The sequence below is a fragment of the Mirounga angustirostris genome, unplaced genomic scaffold (genome assembly GCF_029215605.1).
Source record: "Mirounga angustirostris isolate CCGP_5_RB_7025 unplaced genomic scaffold, mMirAng1.0.hap1 SCAF_10, whole genome shotgun sequence".
NCBI lineage: Eukaryota > Metazoa > Chordata > Mammalia > Carnivora > Phocidae > Mirounga > Mirounga angustirostris.
This window is the reverse complement of record NW_026991718.1, coordinates 35,113,045-35,132,167: the sequence shown is the minus strand read 5'-3', so window position 1 is coordinate 35,132,167 and position 19,123 is coordinate 35,113,045. Positions and strand designations below refer to the sequence as shown.

General features: G+C 49.4%; 1 protein-coding gene across 3 annotated transcripts in view; it reads left to right on the top strand.

Annotated features, from left to right (window-relative positions):
- LOC123851039 (MAL-like protein) overlaps positions 1 to 18,589 on the top strand; it is a 28,646-nt gene extending 10,057 nt beyond the window's left edge. The window contains exons 2-5 of one of the 3 annotated variants that reach the window (XM_054509710.2): positions 10,650 to 10,749; positions 12,347 to 12,514; positions 14,483 to 14,605; positions 16,890 to 18,589. In XM_054509710.2, the coding sequence (XP_054365685.1) occupies positions 10,654 to 10,749; positions 12,347 to 12,514; positions 14,483 to 14,605; positions 16,890 to 16,952 (450 nt within the window). In that variant the 5' untranslated portion in view covers positions 10,650 to 10,653 and the 3' untranslated portion in view covers positions 16,953 to 18,589. The remainder of the gene's footprint in view (positions 1 to 10,649; positions 10,750 to 12,346; positions 12,515 to 14,482; positions 14,606 to 16,889) is intronic. The other 2 variants (XM_064572186.1, XM_054509711.2) reach the window with 2 other exon arrangements.
- Positions 18,590 to 19,123: the final 534 nt, after the last annotated feature.

Here is a 19,123-nt window from a genome sequence, read left to right as displayed (position 1 = left end):
CTCCACACTGAGTTCCACTCCTGCAGATATGGGACACCCCAGGGCCCCTCCCCTGTCCTGTCGGCAGCGTTTCTGCTCCTTTCCTCTCCCAGGCTCCCGCTGCCCGCGCAGGCCCTGGTGTGGCCCCCAGGTCCCCGACAGGCTCCTGCAGCCACAGCCATGCTGTGGGCTCCCCCTGGGGACAGTGCCGTGGAGGAAAGGACGTGACAGGGGCGCACACCGGCTCAGGCAGAGGCCCTTGGCTAGAGGAAGGAAGGCGTCCTGAAGCAAAGGTCTCTACACACTGACTGTGGCCCCCAGAAGAGAGAGATTTTCATGGCAACCCGGTACACACGGGTGTGTGTGTGTAATGAAACAACAGATTCAGGACACTGTTTCCCTTTCCCATGGGCAATGTACTCCTGTTTGCTAATCTAGTCCACTTAATCTTTTAATGCTTGGGTAACGAACTAAGTGGATTTCACCACCCACGAATGAGTCTCAGCCCACGTTGGGAAGCCCCAGGCCTAGGGGCGCTGACGGAGGCTCAGGGAGACTGGCCCAGAGTAGGGAGGGAGAGGCAGGCTGGGCTTGCTGGGCTGCGGCCCGAGTTTAGTCTGAGGCCCACCGGGAGCTAGCAAGGTGTTTGAAGCGGGGGTGAGGTCCCGGGTCCCAGCTGGTCCTCGGCAGTGCTGTGACAAGGGCAGTCGCCGGTTCCAACTGGCTTAACGGAAGGGAGGCGGACTATGTCGCGTGCTAGGAAGTTGGGACCCACCAGCTCTGCCTTCAGCGGCATAGCTGTGTCCCCAGGGCCGAGGCTTTTGCTCTCTGCCTCCCTCCTCTTCCATTTCATAGCTCCAGGCCTAATACCAGACACAGCAATGGCCGGAGCGAGAACGGGGACTATCTCATCTGGGTCTCCTTAGGCAGAAGGAACCCCTTATCGGGGGTCCCCCAAAAGCCTCCCCCTGGAAGGGCTGGATGCAGTCACAAAGTGTCCCAGCCAGGGCATGCAACGAACCTAGCTAATGTTGGAAAGTCACCAGCTACATCCCTTTCCTGCCCACACCTCCTACCAGTAAGCCCAGTTGGGGAATTTAAGGAAACAATTTAGATGGAGACAACCATCTCTGCACCATTATTTACTGGGGCATTATCTATGTTGGGGAAAGCTGGAGACAGCCAACATACTTGCACAGGGCCCTAATGGGGTAAATGACGTATACTGACTTGGTGGAATGTAATTATATGGCTTTGAAAGTACAATCAATCCTTGGGGCGCCTGGGTGGCTCAGTCGGTTAAGCGTTTGACTCTTGATTTCAGCTCAGGTCGTGATCTTGGGGTCCTGGGATCGAGCCCTGAGTTGGGTTCTGTGCTCAGTGGGGAGCTGCTTGAGATTCTCTCTCCCTTTGCCCCTCCGCCCCGACTCGTGCTCTCTCTCTCTCTAAAAAAAAAAGTACAGTCAATCCTCATTACTCACGATGCTGTATTTGCAAATTTACCTATTCACTAAAATTTATTTGCAACCCGCAAATCAATACTCACAGCACTTCTGTGTGCAGAGCAGCTAAAAGGTCGGGTTGTCTGATGTGCATGTTCCCACCTGAGGCTGAACAAGCTGATACTCTCCTTTCTTGTTTCAGCTCTCGCACTGCAAACAAGTGTCCTTTTCAAAGTTTGTTTGGTGCCACGTCTTTTGTATTTTTGTGCTTTTTGTTGGTGATGTTGCTGCTCAAAATAGCCCCTAAGTTAGTGCTGAAGTTCGGGCTAGTGTTTCAGCTCGGGAAGGCTGTGATTGGCCTTTCAGAGACAACATGTGTTCGATACGTATATAGTGCTGCTGGCCAAGAGTTCAGGGTTAGTGAATCAACGCTATCTATTACATGAGGTGTCTTTAGACGGAAACACACCTAAAATAAAGGTATGTGTTGATCAGTTGATGAAAATATTGTGGCCAGAGATTTGCAGGAACCTAACTCCTATTTACCCTGGGAGCAATGGTTCGGTATTCACGGATTCAGTGTTCAGGCCAACTCTATAGAACTACTTTGCGTAACAAGATTCAATTTTATTATGAAGCCATGGAGCAAAATACAAAATATTAAAAGTAGAATACAAAATGTATGTTCATCATGCTTTATACCTTTATAGAAAATATGTATGCATTAGCACTAGGCTTGGGAGGGAAGGGAACATAACAAAAAATTCCTTTACTGTGACAATTATTTTTACAACCAATTTAAAATCTTCCGGTTGAAAAATAGTAGCAGCTCTCTCTACCTCCCACCGTGCGGTTTTGGTTTGAGTCATTAAAATCACTGTGGAGCTGAGGCATTTTGAGTTGAGAACGTCACACTCCCAAGGGACATCCGCTCCAGCCACAGTGACCCAGACTCGGGGGTGTATCTGTTTGAAGGAGTATTTTGCACCAGAATTATGGGGTCCAAAGCACAGTCCCAGGATGGGTTTCATCTTATCTCTCCCTTTTAAAGGATGTGCATCAAACAGAGAGCTGTACCTCCATGTTCATAGCAGCGCTATTCACAGTAGCCAAAAAGTGGAAGCAGCCCAAGCTTCCGTCAATGGATGAATGGATAAGCAAAATATATATGTGGTATATTCACGTAACGGAAACTTATTCAGTCTTTAAAAAGGAAGGGAAGTCTGACACAGACCGCAATATGGATGACCCTTGAGGACATTATGTTCAGTGAAATGAGCCAGTCTCAAAAAGACAAATCCTATATGGTTCCACTCACATGATGTACTTAGAGCGATCAAATTCACAGAGAAAAAAGACTGGGACGGGGGGCGCCTGGGTGGCTCAGTCGGTGAAGCATCTGACTCTTGATCTCAGCTCAGGTCTTGATCTCAGGGTTGTGAGATTGAGCTCTACTTTGGGCTCCACCCTGGGTGTGGAGCCTACTTTAAAAAACCTAAATAATAAAAAAATCAGTAAATAAATAAATAAATAAGACAGGGACTGCGGGGAGGGGAGACATGGTGAGTTAGTGTGTGATGGGCACAGAGTTTTCCGTTTTGCAAGATGGAAAGCAATCTGGACCTGAATGGCAGCAATGGCTGCACAATGCTGGGAATGCACTTAAGGCCACCGACCTGTACGCTTAAAAATGGTTAAGATGGTAAATTTTGCTCTGCGTATTTTATACAATTTTCTACAAGAGGGGCATACGATGGCCAAGAGACCCTGCACTTACACCTCATGGGCCAAGGGTTCCTGAATGTGAGGCACTACGGATTACTTCATCCTGAGGGAGTCTTCAGGGAGGCCTGGGTCCCGCTGTGGGCGAGGCCAGAACATCGTTTGGCATCGCTGACCTCCTGGGCCTCACTGTGCTGATTTGGGCCTTTCCCTCCCAGCCTGACGTTTCTGAGGCTTTGGGGTAGCGCCTGCGTCCCCCAAGTTCCAGGGAAGGGAAGGAGAGGCAACACTTTCTGAAAATGAAGACAGGTGGCAAAAGAGGGAGGCAGCACTGGTGGGGAGCCCCGCCACTGCTGAGATACTGCCCAGCTATGCAGAAAAACCTGCCGCCGGGGTATCGTCCTGGTGCTCCTCCCTGGCTCGCAGTCCCTGACCTGCCCCGCCCGAGCCCACACCGCCCCACCTTGGCCAGGAGCCTGGGCTGTGCACCTCTGAGACCTCGTATCCTTTTGACGCTCCTTTGCCTTTCACATGGGGTCATCTCCAGGGCAGCGCCTTTCTCTAGAACCTCTCAGGGCATGACGTTCACCAGCCCTGTGCATTGGAGGCCTCAGCTCCCAGCTGCTCTTATCTGGGTGGACAGATTCATCCTCCCCAAAGAACCAGTGGTTCTCCTGTCTCTCCCATTCAAAAATCCTGACCTTTGGGCGCCTGGGTGGCTCAGTTGGTTAAGCGACTGCCTTCGGCTCAGGTCATGATCCTGGAGTCCCGGGATCGAGTCCCGCATCGGGCTCCCTGCTTGGCGGGGAGTCTGCTTCTCCCTCTGACCCTCCTCCCTCTCATGCTCTCTGTCTCTCATTCTCTCTCTCTCAAATAAATAAATAAAAAATCTTTAAAAAACAAAACAACAAAAACAAAAGTCCTGACCTTTGAAGCCAGCCTCCATCATCCAGCACAGCATCTTCTTTTTGCTTCGTAAATGTAAATATTGGGGTTTTTCTCGGATTAGTTGAAACATTCAAAACCCTGTCAGGCAGTTCTCCTGGGAGCCTGGGGCATGATTGGTTTATGGGGTCTCATTCCAGAAATATTCTGTGCGTCTGTAAACAAATGCACGCACACATACACACACACAAACACACATTTTCTCCTTTTTCTACATAAATCATAGCACACTGGGCACGCTGGTGTGTGCCTTATACCGTTCTTGAGCTTGTTCTATTTGGTATACAAAGGTTTTTTTCATTCTTTTTGAAGGCTGCTGAGTGTTCCGTTGTGCAGACATAATTGCTTTGACTGGTCCTCTCTGGATGAACCTTTAGGAGGTATCTTATCTTTTCTGTAACCAGCAAGGCTCCAGTAAACAACCTCGTACATTCATCATTTTGTTCCTGTGTGTTATTTATAGGACAGATTCCAAAAAGTGAAATTACTGGATCAAACAATATGTGTATTTAATGTTTTGATTGATATTGTCAAAATAATACAGCAGTTGACGGCACTGTTACTTAACCTGGAGATGGCAGTGGATTTCAACCTGGGAGCTGTAGGGGGACTTTGAGGGTCTGTGAGTCCCCAGATTTGTGGACAAAAATCATGCATGTACATAGGTACATCTTTCTAGGTGACCAAAACTTTCATCAACTCCTCCAAAGGATCTGTGCCCCCTGAATGTTCTCTCACTCACCCAGCTGATTGGTCTCTCAACTCTCCCGGAAGTAAACTTCCCTTCCCTCAGGAAGCCTGGCCTTGGACATTCCCTCCTCTGGGTCTTTCTCAGGGAACATTCTCTCCCGTCTTCTGTGCCATTCCGAATAGTAATGGCTAACACGGCCAACAGTGGTTTCCTTGGACTCGCTGTGTGCCGGGAGGACTTAGCTAGTTCTTACAAGAACCAGATGAAAGAGGCATCCCCAGCTCCTCTGTTTGATGGACCAGGACATGGAAGTACTGATGAGTCAATTAACTCGCCCAGCAGGCCAACCTAGAATTAGAACCCGGAGGGAGGAATGGTGCTGCATGCCCAGCCACACCAACGGGTGGAGGGGACGGGAAACAGAGAGACAGGCTCCAGGGGTTCTCAGTCCAAACTGCACCCTCTGGGGAACCTTGAACAACGCAGCCTCTCTCACCTGCTCAGGCTTCTCTGGGGCAGGATCCAGACCTTGGGGATTTCTCAAAGAGCCCAGGAGTAACAGGACTCAGAGCACAGCTCTGAGCCGAAGCCTCGGGTATCCATGTATTTTAGAGTCTCCTTTCCCTTACACCATATTTTTTGTTGATTCTTTTTTGGTAAGCAGTTTTCAAATTAATAAGCACTGATGGTATAATGATGAGCACAGCTGCCTTCCAAAATAATAAGCAACCCCCCCACCAAAGTGACCCCAACAGGGCTTTTCTTAAAGTATCATTTTCAACTCATGGATTCCAACTTAGTTGATAGATTTCAATCCACGGCTGTTACCCTTATTTGAAGCTCAAATTGTTCCATCTTTGGTCAGCAAGAGCCTTCTGAATCCTCCTGACCTAACCCCGGGTGCCGTTGAAAGTTTTCTCACTGTCTGGTGTGATAAGATGCTTGGGCCCAACTTCTCTGCCCCGGCCCTGGAATCAGCATTTCTCCCAGAGTACGAGCTGGGTACTGTGGCTCCCTCCTATATTCTTGTGCTTTAACCAGCTCTCTACACCCGAGGGAACTATTCGCCATGCTCCCAGGAAAAATCAGTGGCCAAACTTAAGGTTACGCTCCATTCTACTTTAAGAGAACTCTTCAAATTTCGGGTCGGCCTTTGGAAGATGTATAGACGACTAATCTGTGTTTGTTCGTAAGAAACAGATTCTGAGCAAACCTGTACTTGGAATCTGCTCCATCCCAATATCTTACTATAATCAAATACTCTTCCAGGTTGAGGGCCAGCCCCAAGCATCTAAATATATCTCCTGCTCTTGGGAAATACAAACTGAAGGTTAAAGTAAGAGAGCAGTTTAGCCTGCCAAGAAAATTTGGAAAGCTAAATATAAGTTAAAAAAATAAATAAATGAAGACAACTACTTGAAACTGCCTTACCCATAAAGAATCCAACCTAGATTTCTTGGGGCAGAAGTGAGATAACAAATACTGGGTTTAAATTTACCTGGAGTTTGTCCTTGGCCCTGGTCCCTCCCCCCGTCCTTGGCCCTGTCCAGAAGGTAGAGGGTGTGGAAATAAAAAAATAACATTCCTCTGTGTCACGTTGATTATGCAACACTAAAGCCATTTCAGAAGATTCTCATGCAATTTGAGTAGATACCCAAATGCTCAGGGGCCCCTGCCCTCGGGGGCGAACTCGGCTGTGAGAAGAGATCCAGAGCTGTCTTACCCCAAGGCCCGTGTGACCTCAGGCTCAGGCCCCTCCAGTACGGCATCACCTCACACTGCGGTGAGAATTTAGCGCTGACCTGTAAATAGTGTGCATTCGGCAATGTCTGCCCAGGGCAGCCTCTGAAGGTAAGAGGAGGGCAGGGGCGGACCCCTTTGCAGGCACTGACGGGCACAGTGGCCCTGAGGCACCCTGGCACACCCCCCCAGGTCTAGCAGAGGTGAACTGGCAATAATCAGGGGCAGGAATCAAGTGGCAGCTCTCTGGTCTCAGAAAGCACAAGGGAGGGGCACCTGGGTGGCTCAGTCATTGGGCGTCTGCCTTCAGCTCAGGTCATGATACCGGGGTCCTGGGATCGAGCCCTGCATCGCGCTCCCTGCTCAGCAGGAAGCCTGCGTCTCCCTCTCCCACTCCCCCTGCTTGTGTTCCCTCTCTCACTGTGTCTCTCTCTGTCAAATAAATAAATAAAATCTTAAAAAAAAAAAAAAAGGACGTGCAAGGAGTTAGACTTGCCGTAGGGACTAAATGAGGCCATCTGAGCGAAGGCATTTTAGCACCTAGTGAATGTGAGGTGGTGGTAGTGTCCTCACTGATTCACTCTAAAGAATGTTCTTTGGGGCGCCTGGGTGGCTCAGTTGGTTAAGCGACTGCCTTCGGCTCAGGTCATGATCCTGGAGTCCCTGGATCGAGTCCCGCCATCGGGCTCCCTGCTCGGCAGGGAGTCTGCTTCTCCCTCTGACCGTCCCCCCTCTCATGTGCTCTCTCTCACTCTCTCTCTCTCAAATAAATAAATAAAAATCTTTAAAAAAAAAAAAAAAAGAAAAAAGAATGTTCTTTGACTCCATCCCCACCCACTTTGTTTTAGGCCCTGTGCTAGGCACAGGGAATATAGCAGTGAATGGCACAGAGCATTCTCTGCCCTCAGAGGTCTAATGTGAGTCTAAAATTTTACACGTTCTGGTGCAGCCCCTAAATCCCAAATACCATTCCCACTAAGAGCTAGCATTGTTTGGGTGTTGACAGGGCGCCAGCATTTTTATGCATGTCCCAGGTGTTGGTAGGGAGGATGCTTGGCAGGTGCCCGAAAGCACCAGCAGCCCCTGTCACTGAGCTCGACATGCAAGAGCCCAGTTCTGAGGGGACGGTGGCTTCTGTCCCTCAACAACCTCTCTTCAGGACAAGCTGGCCAACTCACCAGCAGTCCCAGGCCCAACCTAAGATTTCCGAAATTTATGTGCACACTGATTATTCAGGTCTGGGGAAATGTGGGGGCGCCTGGGTGGTTAAGCATCCGCTCTTAATTTCAGCTCAAGTGATGATCTCAGGGTCGTGAGATTGAGTCCCGTATCAGGTTCCGCACTGGTGTGGAGCCTGCTTAAGATTCTCTCCCTCTCTCTCTGTCCCTGCCCCCTGGCCCCAACTCATGCTCTCTCTCTCTCTTGCTCTAAAAAAATAAAAAATAAAAAAGATCTGGGGAAATGTGCCCCCAGAGCTGGTGCTTTAAGTGAAGGCCAAGCTTCTGGAGGTGTTGTCCAGCCCAGTAAGAGCTTTGTGGTCACCCTCTTAGTCTATTTTGGCTCCTCACCTCCTGTTCCTTTTTTCTTCTTTTTTTTTTTTTTTAAAGATTTTATTTATTTATTTGAGAGAGAGAGCACATGAGAGGGGGGAGAGTCAGAGGGAGAAGCAGACTCCCCGCCAAGCAGGGAGCCCGATGCGGGACTTGATCCTGGGACTCCAGGATCATGACCTGAGCCGAAGGCAGCCGCCCAACTGACTGAGCCACCCAGGCGCCCCCTTTTTTCTTCTTAAGAGCCTATGAAGTCTCTATAAATTCAAACGTGCTTTTCCTCTCCAGAACAACAGCAGTGGAAGCCTCACAGGCAATACCTATGTCTACGTGTTGTTTATTTGTAAGATGAGAACTGCTAGTCCCATAAAGCCAGGGATATGTTATGAAAATCAGAACTGAACGTTGCATATCTTTCAGCTGAGCTAGACAGAAGTTATGTGGACTTGCTTAGGCCAGAAGTTCTCTAACAGCATCATTCAGAAATGAGCTACCTCCACAGTCATTCAAAACTGCAGAAGCAAGCACCAAGACTGAGAAAATGGAATGATCAGATATTGAATATGAAATTAATACGAAGCAAAATTAATACAAAGACACCCACACTTCAACACATTGTATAACTATTGCACAAACTGCAGAACACCAAAGGCAGAGAGAAGACTCCCAAAGCAGCCAGATACCAAAGGCAGATTCCTCCAGAAGAGCTGCTGTGCAACGAAGAGCTGCCCTCTCAGCAGCAAAAATGGCAGCTGGAATATAATGGGATAATATAGAAAGTTGTAGAACACAGTGGGAAAATATCTTAGAAGTGCTGAGAGGAAACAATTGTCAGGGGAAAAATAACGTTTTCTGACAAATCAAACTAAATACTACCAACCGACCTTTCCTAAAGAAATTACTAATGATTGTACCGCAGGAAGAAAGAAAGTGATCCCAGAAGGAGTATCTGAGATGCAAGAATATCTTCATGACTCAAGGTAGGGAAAGATTTCTTAAACTCCATCAAAAAAGCGCAGTCTGGAAGGGAAAAGATGAACGTATTCAATTACATTAAAATTAAGAACTCATTTCATCAAAAGGCATCATAAAACGTGTGAGACACATCCTGGAAGAATATACTTGCAATAATTATAACAGTCAATGAGATCCACACTATTAGAAAGAATTACTCTGGGGGGACGCCTGGGTGGCTCAGTTGGTTAGGCGATTGCCTTCGGCTCAGGTCATGATCCTGGAGTCCCGGGATCGAGTCCCACATCAGGCTTCCTGCTCAGCGGGGAGTCTGCTTCTCCTTCTGACCCTCCCCCCTCTCATGCTCTCTGTCTCTATCTCATTCTCTCTCTCAAATAAATAAATAAAATCTTTTTAAAAAAATTTTTTAATAAAAATAAAAGAAAGAATTACTCTGAATCAATAAGCAAAAGGCAAACCCACAAGAAATTTGTAACAAATAAAACAATTTAAAATTTTACAGAAGATGAAAGACATAAAAGTAAGCTCAATCTTATCTGTAATCATAAAAAATTAAAATCTGATGAGATACATAGAAAATCCCAAGGAGCATACCAAACGACAACTAAAACCAAAACCAAAACCAAAACCCCTTAAGTGAGTTTAGCAAGTTGCCGGATACAACGTTAACATACAAAACAATCGATCATGTTTCTGTCTATTGGCACTGAAAAACTGGGAAATGAAATTTGTAAAAAGCAATACTATTTACAATAGCTCCCCAAAATAAAATACTTAGGGATACATACAGGAAGTGTGTATAGTATCTGTATGCTAAAAAGAACAAAATATTGATAAAAGAAACCAAAGAACATCTCAATTATTGGGAGAAGCATACCATGTTCATACCATAGTAAAGATGTCAGTTCTCCCCCAAGCTGATCTATAGATTTAACACAAAATCCTAACAGATGGATATTGTAGATATTTGCAGTCTGCTTCTCAAATTTGTGTGGAAGTGACAGAACTAGGGAAGGGGAGGAGCCATCTCCTGAGACGGGCAGAAGTGTGAGCCACCTGCATGGACAACTTTTTTTTTTATTTTAGGCCATATTTTATTTAGCTTGATTTATTATTTGTCACAAGAATAGCTTTCCCTGAAAGTCCTGGAGGGAAATCTACCTTGTAAAGGTGCAACGAGACATTATCTGAGAAAGACTCTTTGTAACAGAGACTGTCATCCCCTAAAGCAAAGAGACATGGACTAGCTTCTCTTTTGGCCACATTTAAGGTGATAAATTGAGAAGTGAGATTAGATTTCCCTTAAAGTCAGCATCGCATAGATTACGTCTTCAAGGAAGCGGCGGTTAATTCCAGACCAAATCACCAAGTAGATTTGTTTCTTTTGAGGGGCTACCATTTGGGTGGTTCAAGTTCCTTGGAGATAACTGTCCTCCGTGACTCCACTACAAATCCCTCCATGTCTCCCTTCTGTCAGTGCCAGTTCTGGGCTTCATTCTCTTTTGCATCTAGAAGTTTTTGTTGATGGAAGTTAGTTTCCAGTTTTTGGCTACTGTGAATAAAGCCCCATATAAGTCTTTGTGTAAACGTATGTTTTCATTTCAGCTGAATGTCTACCCAGGAGTGGAATATTAGATTACCAGTTTATCCTGAAAAGAAAGAACTAACTCAAGAACAGCCAGATGGAAGAGATGCACAGGGCCAGGTAGAGGAAAGGACATCCAGCTTCCATGCCCTCTCTCCACATCTCCACAGGTTCACCAACAGGGAAGCTCTCCCGACAACTCTTTTGATTACCATAACTTTACAGAAAGTTTTAAAATCTGGTAGTGTGATTCCTCCACACCAAGGATGGCTCCCTCTCCCCATGACACCAAATCTCCAGTTGTCTCATAGTCTAACACATTCTTTTTTTTTTTCAAAATTATTTTATTGCTTTATAAAAGAACAAATTACCCACTAGGCAGTGTAAGAAATAGAACATTACCACTATCTTTGAAGGTCTCAGTATACTCATTCCCAATCCCATCACTCTCTCCCTCAGAAGGGTCATTCTCAGAAGGTGCTGAGGAGAATAGGTTCTGAGGGAATTGGGGAGTGGCAGTGAGTTCAGATTTTGTATCTGTTGGATTTAAGGAGCTTGAGGGACAAAGCCAGGACTGGGGTGGCGCAAATGAGGTGCTCAGGGTGCAAAATTTAATAAGGCATTCACTCCCGAGGTCCTGCAAGTGCAGGGTTGGCCCCTGCAGGGGAACATCCGAATAGAGACATCCATGTGGGCAAGTGGATGTGTGGGACTGAAGGCCTGGGATCGCCAGCCTATAGGGTGCTTAGAAGCACAGATTTAACAGGAATGAGGAGAGAGAGAACCAAGGAGGCTCACAAGGACATCCTAAGGAGAACCCAGGAAGGAGAGGAGCCTAGCTAGTCTGAGACAAACCAACAACAACACAACCACTTGGTGCTCATGTTGACCCTCTCCCTCAGGCCTCTAACTAAACATGCTTTCTGGTGGACATTTAGTTCTTTCCCTGGGCTGACCAGCATGGGTAAGCAAACAAATGCAGAGCCCAGAGAGGACGAGGAGAAGGTTCGGTTTCTCCACCAAGGGGATAATAAAAGGCAGGACAGGGCTGAGAGGTGATTAAACTGGAATGGTATTGCCCAACTGGTACCTGACCACAGGGTGTCAAATACTATAACCCAGGGGCCCAAACCAAATGCCCACAGGGCCAGGCAGGCACTGTGAGTGGGTAAAGGGAGCCAGGGAAAGGAAATAATATTCCACAGTGAAAGTGAACAACAGAAAACATGCCACACAGTGGTGTGGGGTTGGGGGTAAAAGGGAGGTGGTCCACTGAGGACCCGATGTCCTTTTTAAAGAAACAGTCACAGCTCATTTCAGCCTACTCTGGCTTGGCAATGTGTTCACTGTGGCTAGAACTATGGATTTCTCAAGAAATGTCTTAAATCTGAATTTTTCATGTGAAATATCCTGTTTTAAATGTTGGCAACTTATTCAGAAATGTTTTTAAAAACTGTTTATGCTAACATCGTTTGGGCCAAGAAGACACAATCCACAGGCCAAATTACCCAAGTCCTTCCATCAGCGAGCTCTGTGTTAACCACCTGAATTTTCTAAAAAAAAATCTACTCTTCCCCCAGGGCCAGCCTTCCTTCCCCTCTTGATTCCCACCTAACTTCACCTGAAGAGCTTTTATCCAGACAGAAGAGAAGACAGACGCCCTGTGAAGCGAAGTATGCCCTACACAAGGCTCTTCTTTTATGGTTTCTCCCTACAGATATTTGGGTGCTGGGTGTGGATCCTGGTAGCTGCCACCCAGGTAGCAAACCCGTTGCTGCAAGGATGGGTGATGTATGTCTCGCTCACCTCGTTTCTCATCTCCCTGATGTTCCTATTGTCCTACCTGTTTGGATTGTACAAAAGATACGAGTCCTGGAGAGTCCTGGTAAGAACCAGAGGGAGTGACCCAGGCCCTTGGGCTCCCCCTGATGTTCGTCCTGGGTATTGTGAGGACAAGGGGCCTTCTGGGCGGGGAGGGAGAACCAGAGACCAGGGACCAGAGGCCTTGTCAGGGCTGGGCCACTACAGAACCAAGACTTTTTATCTTAATGTGTTTACTAGTAAGCCAGAAGGAAAGCACTCCTGTGCCACAGTGATTCTTCTATTCCTCGCAATTTTTATGTAAAGTGTATATATAATCACGCTGAACCAATAATTTTGGATATCAATTCTTTCATTAACATTATGTCATTAAATTGTTTTCATGTCGGGCGCCTGAGTGGCTCAGTTGGTTAAGCAACTGCCTTCGGCTCGGGTCATGATCCTGGAGTCCCGGGATCGAGTCCCGCATCGGGCTCCCTGCTCAGCGGGGAGTCTGCTTCTCCTTCTCCCGCTCCCCCCTCTTGTGCTCTCTCTCTCTCTCAAATAAATAGATAAAATCTTAAAAAAAAAAAATTGTTTTCATGTCACATCATCTTGATAACCATTTAAAATGTTTCTGTACTGAACAATTAAGAACATATACAAAAGCAGGGAACATCAGATTATGGACCCTCAAGTAACCAAAACTGAGATTCCTGTACTATTAACATTTTACCACACTTGCTGCAGCCATTTTTTCCTAAAGAATTTTAAAGCAACCCCAAAACATCATATCATTCCATTCTACACACTTCAGTATGCCTCCAAAAAAATACGCACTCTTTCTTACATCATCATGCTTATAGAAAGTTATTAACAATCATTCCTCGGTATCATCTAAGACCCAGGCCATATTCAGATTTACCCGGTTACACCTGAAATGTCTTTTTACCATTGGCCTGTTTGATGGGGATCTTCACAGGGGCCACGCGTTGCCCTTGGTAGTTATGGTTCTTGGGTACCTTCACCCTAGAATGGCTCTTCTTGCCAGTGACTGGTTGAAGAAGGCAGGTCAGCTGTCCTACAGAAGGTCCGACGTTTGGGGTCTGTCTGTTTGCTTCTTCCTGGTGTGATGTGACTGGCTCCTCCAAGTCCCTGAATTGAAGATGGGTGAACCTTTCTGGCAACAGCGTTTCATTAAGTGGTTTCTGGTCACATCACACATGGTGACTGGTGGCCCCTCTTCCAGCATGACAGGCTTACCCCCATCAACTGTTTCCCTAATCCTTTTTTTCATCCCCTAATGAGTTTTCCCTGAACTGAATATCTCATCAGGGGTTGCAAAATGCCAGTGATGACATTCCTTCCAGAATTGATAACCCTTTTTAATGACTGACATTCTCGAGTTGAAGAAAGCACACTGCTGAGCATTCAGCACAGAGGCTCAAGCACTGGAGTCTAGAGTCCGATAAGCCTGGGTCTGCCAACTCCACCACCTGTTAGCTTAGGCCCAGTCCCATCGCCTGCACATCGGGGGTGCTAACAACAGCCGCAGCCTCATGAGATTAGCTGTGGGGATGAAATGAGGCAGCGCGCATATACCGCAGGGCAGTGGCCGGCGCTTAGCAGGTCTTCATAACGCTAATGGCTAAGGGCACAGGCTCGGAGTTGATCTGGCCTGCCTCCAAATCCTGACTTGGCTATCTATTCACTGACCTTAACCTTGAGCTTCTATCTCCTCAAAAGGGCACTAACGTTAAGTAGTGCCGACCCCATAGTTGACGAGGTTACATGAGGTGCGTGAGAAAGGCTTGGCACGAGTGAGCACTCAGCCAAATGCCGGCTCGTATCGATATCACTGTTGGCATTTATTAATCCACTGTTGTTCACTGCATCGATAGTTCACCAGAAACACTGCAGAAGGAAAAAGCAGGAGGCCGGGAGCAGGCTGGCCTCTTTGGGCCACCCCTCCCGGCTGCGCAGGCCGCGGGGAAGGTGTTCACCTGCTTACGTGGCCGCATGACGCCGCCGTGGCCTCCCTCTGCCTTTCCAGGACAGTCTGTACCACGGCACCACGGGCATCCTGTACATGAGTGCGGCCGTCCTGCAGGCACACGCCACCATCGTTTCTGAGACGCAGGACCTGAAGAACTACTACATCAACACGGCAGCCTCGGTGAGCGCCGGACAGCACACGGAGCCGCGGGGTGGGGGGCACATCGTGGGGGCTCCCTTCTGTCTCCTGCGGACAGCGGACCCCGAGCTTCAGGCTGGTGGGGCCTTGGGGGACAGGAGGAGGTGTGTGTGCGTGTGTCTGTGTCTGTCTGTGTGTCTGTGTGTGTGTGTGTGTGTATCTGGGTCTGTGTGTGTGCACATGCACGTGTAAATAGCCGTGTGCAAGCTCAACGGGTACCAAGCCCAGGTTCAGGTGTTGTCTCTCATTTTCTGCTTTTCCCACCTCAGCCTTGCTCACTCATACGCCCACTCTACCGCCCTCAGAACTTCTCTTTTCTAAAACACAAACTGGAGCGCATCTTTCTCCCCTGTTGAAAATTCTTCCATGGCCCCCACTGCTTGTGGAATGGAACCCGAATTCCTCAGCATGGCCGAACTGTGCCAGGGTCCTTTCGTGTCAGTGACGGCAGTGCAAAGGGCTAACTGTGGGCTGATGGAATCCAGGGCCAGGTGGTCCAGCCAGTTGTAGGGAGAGCAGGACCCCCAAGACCTTAGGTCCACTAGGACCAGAGACTCAGCCAGTGCCTGCCTTCCTGGCAGCCTCTCTTCTCCCGTGGGGGAATGGCGCCCTCACGTGGCAGCTCGCTCACAGCCAGCAGCTTCCTCCTCTATAGTGGCCTAACCTTCCTTCTTCGGCCTTTGCACACTTCTCAGAAAGGATCTAACATGCACGCTGGGTGTAAGCCCAACAGCGACCAGTCACTGGGACCAGAAAGGTCACGTCCTGTGTCAATGTGGGGGCTCCTGCAAGGATCAGGTGGCAGGAGGAGGGGGTGTGGCGTGGGGAGCCATTCTCCACTGTAAGAATGGGGCGCCAGGCAGCCACTAGGGTGGCCTTTCCAGCCTGTCTGCCTCCTTTCCCTCCTCCTCAAACTATCCTAACTCCCCTAAACTCCTGACTCCAGGAGGCCCACACGCGGCCGCCCTTCCACGGTCTGGCCTGGTGCTCTCTGGCCTCTCTCCTCCTACCCCATCCCCTGCCCCCACCCCCAGCTTCTCCAGCCTCGCCGGCCTCCTCCAGGCTTCCTCCAGCCGCGCCTGAACACTCGACACATGCTCACACCTCTCCCTGGCAGGGACAGCCCTGCCCCAGGAGGCAAAGCCCCGGCCTCCTTCTCGGGGAGGCTTGCCCTTCGCCCTCCCCAGCAGGCCCATGTTCTCTCTGGCGCCTTTTCTCCTGGGCGCTTGTCCCCAGCGAACCTGAGCCTCCACTGGTTTATCTTGCTTACTTTCTGCTTCTGCCGCTAGGATGTAAGCACCGTGAGGATAGGGATTTTTGAATGTTTTGTTTGCTGTTATGGCTACTGTCATTTTTGAAGTATAGCAGGTGCTTGGAAGATATTTGTTGAATGAGCGAATGAACGAACGAATGAATGAGAACAGGGTGTGAGTGGACAGTGGGACAAAGTGAGGCTGGAATGGTCCTCCAGGCCTCGGAGGCCTGTTAAGGGCAATGGCCTCTATCCTGAGAAGCAGGGACTCCTCACACAGTTTCAAACATATGTCAGGAGCAGCGCAATCACATCCTCCTCTTGGGACAGATAGAGGGGGAGAGTGAGCAGAAGTGGGCAAGTCGAGACCACGAGAGGTCTTGGCGAAGGATGACGGCGGCGAGACAAGGGAGAAGTGAGCACACCAAGGATGGTCAGGCAGTACACGCAGACGAGTTTGGGGATGGCTGTGGACGTGGGGGGGGGGGGGGGAGTGAGGCATCAGGCTGGTTTCTGTCAGGCAGCGGGATGAGATGGGGGTCCTGGAGCCCCCTGAGCTGGTGAGGCTAAAGAGGAAAGCTCAGGAGTCCAGTCCACTGAGAGCTGGAGGGGCCTCCGAAGCATTCACGAGGAGCTGACAAGCAGGTGCTCAAGGCGGGGTCCTGGGCTACCAGGTGGGCATGTGGGGGAAGTCATCAGAGTCCAGACTGGCCGGGACAAGGGGACAGCGAGGGAGACAGGACCCGGGGCAGGGACTGAGCGAGCCTGCTCTCTGCCCAGGTTCAGGAGGACATGTGTGCCCAGAAGAGTTGGAGCGGGAACCCAGGAGGGTGCCCGGGGATGGCGGGTATCAAGGAGGGTGGAGAGGGGGGCCAGCGGTGGCTGCCTGGCAGGGCATGGGGCAGGCAGGGGGAGCAGGGTCAGGACACGCGGCCTCCCAGACTGCAGGGAAGGGGTGGGGGCGGCCGTCGGCCCTGGCCATAGCTAATGCAGGAGTCTCTGGTCTCCTTCCAGTTCTTCGCCTTCATCACTGCCCTGCTCTACATCCTCCATGCCTTCAGCATCTACTACCACTGAAGAGGCGGGGAGCCGGGCCGCGGGGAGAAGCGCCCCAGCAACACCTGGATGATGGGCTCCGGAAAGTCGCTCTCAACATTCACCATGTGGATGACAAACAGAAGATCAGCAAGAACATCAACAGGCTGGACAGACCAGCTTCTCAGACTGAGTGATGAAATCGCACTCTGGCATCTCTGTTTGGACATTTTTAATTCATTACGGCGAATATGAAAAAGCTTGGGGGCGGGTGTTATTTTGCTTGTTTGTTTGGTTGGTTTGGTTTTTGCCTGGGAAAGTAACTGTCCCTTCCGACAGGGCACCTCACTCTTCTGGAAAACCGATATCCAAAGTCCTCACAGGTGAGAATACCAGCTCTGCCACTGTCACACCTGTTTGGGGATTCTGCCTCAGGAGTCAGGTTCCCCCAGAGCAGGTTTAAGGGGACACTCATTCTTGTTCTGTTAAAATCGAAATGGTGCTGTCGATGCCTTCAGATCTGAAGAAGACCCACAGACCTTGTTCCTGAGGCATGGTTCTGCCTTTGCTTTGAGCAGGGGTCCAAATCCTCTCTCCCCTCCCCTGGGGGAGCTGACAGGGACGAGCCACACTGTCCCGCCCATCCCACTGCCCCCTTCCCTTTCCTCCCCAGTTTTGGGATCCAAGGAAAATCTTCATAAAAGCAACTTTGAGGGTAGATTTGTGGGGAAAATAAGTGACTGACTCTACAAAATTGTTATGCAGTAAGAACTTGGGGGGGGGGCGCTGCCTGCTTCTCCCCAAGTCGGGCCTGACAGAAAACCGCAAGGCTGCAGGATGCTTGTGCCAGGCCTCCAGAAACCTGCTTCCTAAGGACTAGAAGCCACCTTTTCCCTCAGAAAAGACCATCAAGGGAATGAGGCAGGACGTTCCAGGCAAGGATTCTTCTGTGGGCTTCTGTCCCACGACGTGGGACATCTCAGGAAGCCAGAAAGGACCCCCGTCCCAGGGTCCGTGCTCTTCCACATGCACCCACACCCCCTGCGTCCCCCTGAGTGGCGCCAGCTGTGTGGGGCCTCATGGGGGGAAGGGCTCGCACACCCCGACATGCAAAGGCGTCCGTGATTTAGGGCCATTCTCAAAGGAAAGGGCGGCGTTATGCACACAGAAACATATAATCGAGGTGCTTGATTTCAATTTTAGTATATGTGCTGCCGAAGCGAGCATGAGGTGCTTGATTTCAAAGTAAATATTTTTCAAAAGGAAGCTGCGCTCTCCGGCCTGTCTTCATCTGTGCAGGGGTTCCAGCCCAGTCTTCCGTCTGAGCACCGGGCCTCCCGCCCCGGGTGAGCAGGGCACGGCCCCACGGCTGCACATGTCTGCTCTGGTTTTGAAATGGGATGAATTATTACGGAAAGGGACTAGTCTTAGCTGATTCTGGGCTTATAGTTTGTTACCAATTTTTTTTTTTTTTTGCTGCTCCTTGGGGGTGGGGGGCGGGTACAGGGAGCCACCAACAAGAAAATTCTGGCTTATTCTTGTTGACCACTCACTTCCTGACCACCGTGTTATCTTGAAAAGCCACCATTTATCCCTCATTTTATTGCCTGGGATGATTACTGTTCAATATTTACCGAGTAGCCACATCCAAATAAAAGTTGTGTGTACAGTAAGAAGTATTAAGTTGGTCACTTTCGTGACGTTAGTGGCTAGAACTGGCCACCATTCCACGAATCCTGAGAGCAGTTTCACCAAAACACCCAGGGGAGGGTTTGAGGGCCCAGCTCCTCGGGCAGCAGCAAGGGAGGTTGCGTTTGTCTCCAGGGCTTGGGGCCTGTGTCATTTCCACTTCAGTAAGGACGGTTTGAGTGCAAGTTCCAGAAACCAAACTCCCAGCTTAGGCAAAGCTGGGGGTGTGCTAGCTGGGCCTGGGAGGTGAAGAGGCCCCCATAGACACAGAGGACCCCGGCCCTCTGTGTCATTCCTACTCTTCTTGACAGAGTCCTGTCCTTCTCTCTTGCCACAATGCAAGGCGCCCCATCCATGACCCACAGTGGACCAGGCCCTGAGCCCCGGCTCCCCCAAGTTCACAGCAGTGGCCATACTGCCCAGCCTGCCCCTCATCACTGGGTATCACAGGACCTGGGTCCCCAGAGCCAGGCACCGCCCTCAGGAACACTCGGCCATTCCTCCAGCCATGGATCAAGTTTTGT